This window comes from Nicotiana tomentosiformis, chromosome 7 (genome assembly GCF_000390325.3).
Source record: "Nicotiana tomentosiformis chromosome 7, ASM39032v3, whole genome shotgun sequence".
Lineage (NCBI taxonomy): Eukaryota > Viridiplantae > Streptophyta > Magnoliopsida > Solanales > Solanaceae > Nicotiana > Nicotiana tomentosiformis.
The window spans coordinates 124,178,489-124,182,113 of record NC_090818.1 but is presented as its reverse complement, the minus strand read 5'-3'; the positions used below and the strand labels follow the sequence as shown (position 1 = coordinate 124,182,113).

The 3,625-nt window shown below is 37.6% G+C and overlaps 1 protein-coding gene across 1 annotated transcript; it reads left to right on the top strand.

The window, feature by feature from the left end:
* The first annotated feature begins 2,275 nt into the window (after positions 1-2,275).
* LOC138896310 (uncharacterized) lies at positions 2,276-2,797 on the top strand. The gene has a single exon (XM_070181109.1). It carries the CDS (start codon positions 2,276-2,278, stop codon positions 2,795-2,797), a length of 522 nt encoding a protein of 173 aa, XP_070037210.1.
* Positions 2,798-3,625: the final 828 nt, after the last annotated feature.

Sequence of the window (3,625 nt, the reverse complement as noted above, 5' to 3'; positions counted from 1 at the left end):
CTTGATCTTTGTTTTATAAATTATGCTCTTCGGTGATTAATCGTATTTAAACCATGTGTACCGACACGTATCTTAGTTTAGTACATGTAATTAAATAAAGACCTTGTGTGCTTACACGCTCCATGGCAAAATTAATAAAATTTAATTATTAATTTTTAAGTGGCATTCAAGGCTAATAAAATACACTTTATTCAAAATTAATTCAAGCCAATTTTAGTCAATAAAAGTGACCGTGCTAGAACCACGGGACTCGGGGAATGCCTTACACCTTCTCCCCGGTCAATAGAATTCTTTACCCGGACTTTATTTTCGCATACCAATAATAATAGAGTCAAATCTTCCTTTGACTAGGGATTCAAATAAAAGGTGACTTGGAACACCAACAAAATCAATTCCAAGTGGCGACTCTGTAAATAAAATAATCCCTACTCAATTTTGTCACTTTAATTGGAAAAACCTTTTAATCCACATAATATTATTTTGCGGGTAGAAAGGGGGTGTGACAGCTCTGGCGATACTGCTGGAGAGTCTCAAAAATTCGAACTTGTACATTGACTTTATTTGGCTTTATTAATTTTTGTATATATTGTGATTTATTTGGGTCTAATGTGTTACTTGTCCACTTTTTCCGTTTTGATATTGTTGAACTGTACATATAAATTGTATCCTCTCTCGCACCCCTCTGAGTCTTCTTATAGTTAGTTATGTTGTGTTTGCCTACCAGCATCACAAAATTTCTGTCTTGAGATAAATCCAGTTAGCCTACCAGCTTCTGGTGAAGGATTTAGTCACACATGCTTAGGCGGGAGAGCCGTTAGCTAGCCAGTGTTGTTCTACTATTGGTGACGCTTGACGCTCCTCGGCTCGGATTGTCCGCCCGGGTAAGCCAGGTCTAGATACCATCTCCATTAGGATTTACAAACTTAGAAGAACAAGCCACAAGCAATGAATATCCCTAGTAGGCTACGTTTTATTTGCATCATGTGCATTTGACTTAGCAGCGCTCGACATAGGGGCCAAGTTCTATTTTAGGACAGGTTTTGTTGAGACCATTATATCATGTTATGTGCTGCTTGTTGCATTATTTTGGAGGCTTGCATGTCGACCGACTTTAGCATAAATCAGTTGAACGAACAGAGAAAAAATGATGCGGTCTAGTGCATATCGTTTTTAAAGATTAATTTTCATTAAAAAAAAGAAAAAAAGAAGAAGAACATAGTCGATTTTAACCGAACTATGCGGGTCTGATTCTCACCGGATGTGAGATACGTAGCCAAACCACATCGGTTCCGGCCCCAATTTTTTTTTAAAAAAAAATCCTTTTCCTTAATTCCCTCTTTACAATTCTTTCATTAGAAATCCAAAAAAAAAAAATACTAAATCCAAAAATATTTTTTTTATAGTCCCACAGTTTAGCTTTTATTTATTTATTTTTATTCTTTTATAGAGTCAAAACCCGAGAAATCGAAATTTTTGTGTGTCAATAATATGTTTGATTAAAGCCTAACCCTGTGTCTGGGTAGACAAGTGGGTTAAGTTGGGCTTTTTGTTTTAGTTGTATGGCCTAGAATGCAATTTCAAAAGGAATGTGAGAAAATTGAAATCAAAGGAAGATAAGGAAACATGGAAGGTACATAGAAGGTTTGCATTTATGGTTACTTTTTTGGGGCGTGTTGTTTTCCCGGAAAGGGAGGGACGCATTGACATCCGCTTGGCAGGTGTAGTTGAGGCTCTGACCTCAGAAGGGGATGATTATACTTTGGTCCCTATGATTCTTTCTTGCATTTTTCGTGTTTTAACTAGATGTAAAATGGGCGCGCGAAACTTTGATGGTTGCAACATTTTATTACAGATATGGTTTTTGGAGCATTTCTATCATCATCATACGATCACTGATTTTAGTGAGCTATGGCCCAATCATACTTATGATTACCAGAAAAGAATTGACGAATGTAACTTACCAGAGGGGATTGGCGCTTGGAAAGAACTACTTCTTACTCTGTCTGCCAAACGGATCACTTGGAACTACGATTGGTTCTCCTCTAAAGAGGTCATTTGTGAGTCTGCATACCATTCTTATTTGGTACTCATAGGATTGGATGGTGTTTAGGCCTATGCTCCACTTCGGGTAATGCGCCAATTTGCACGACTACAGGAGGTGCCACCAATACGAGATATTAGCAAGTTCTGTTATGATTTTGGTATAGATCAACCTCATGACGAAGAATAAATTATGAAAATTTGGGATGCAAGTAAAGTTTGGGAGTTGAATGATATGGTAGAAGAACGAGATCGTAGAGAGGTGATCCCTGAATATATTACCTGGTTTCATGACCCTTCATCGCTTAGAGATAGGCATGAAGGGTCCAACAGGAGGAGAAATGATCAAAGAGCTATAGAAAGGCTAAAAGAGGAATTGGAGCATGCCCAGATGACCATATCCAAACAACAAGTCCAACTGCAAGCCAGAGTCGCTCAGATTCGTTTAAATATTGAGAAATATTATCAATCTGCCTTACGGGTCATGGATAAAGATCTAAAGCATGCTAAAAATGAGGCGGTCCTCTTAGAAGAAGAACTGGCAAGCACTATTGGTTTAGTCAGAAGAGTTGAGGCGAATAAAATTGCTGAAATGCATAAGTTGCAAAAAGACTTGAGTATCATTGAAGAGGATGCGCACCAACAACAATTGGAGTTTGATCAGCAGAGAGAGAAGTTTGAAAGAGAAAGGGCCCATTGGATACACTCAAAGGGTCAGTTTCATGCACAATTGGAAAAAATAAAAAGGCATAAGTGAGGTCATCAACATGCAAATTTTGAGATAGAGCGGCGTCAGTGAATGATTGAGAGAGATGTGCTAAACCGCCGTATTGAAGAATATGAGGGACGCGAGACTTAGATGGGCAACGCCCTCAACACTACCCAGATATGGTTGCAGAATTGTCACATGAATATGGGGCAAGCCAGAGAGCAAGTACTTCAATTGCCAGAGAAAGCAACATATATTCATGATGATCATCGTCATCTAAACAATGAGAAAGTTTGTCAACAGGCACGTGCCCTCGTTCCACAGTTGCCAGCAGTGTTTCAGAATTTGTACGAGATTTTGGGGGGAGAGTGGAGGCCAAGGGATGCAGATCATTGATGATATCAGTTTAAGCAAGAATGCCATTGAAGATTAAAGTTTTAGTGCAGTCAATTAGTTTTTAGTTTTATTTTTCATTTGTCGCATTTTTAATTTTATATTTGTCGCATTTGCATTCATACTTATGTCTTTAGAGTCAATTTGAATAATAATAATTAAAAAAAAAATGTTATTATTTCCTCCTAAACTACGTAATGATCTGATTCATGCGGCGACATGATATGTAGGCAACCCACAAAAGGTTCGATCAAAATACTTTTCAATTATTATAAGATGAGGGATCAAAATGAGGTGTGAGTGAAAAGAAAAAAGGAGAGAAGAAGATAAGAGCGTCAATAAGAAGCAACCTCATAAGCCAGAATGAAACATGAAGCCTCCAAAAGCATGTTAGAAATAGTGACAATGATAAGAGCATGGCACATTACGTGTGATTCATATCTATAAAATACTTAACCCTAACACATTTGCTATCTCTTATAT

Bases quoted from the DNA above. Each gene is read 5' to 3' on its own strand.
- LOC138896310 (XM_070181109.1), top strand. From the start codon at position 2,276: ATGGTAGAAGAACGAGATCGTAGAGAGGTGATCCCTGAATATATTACC.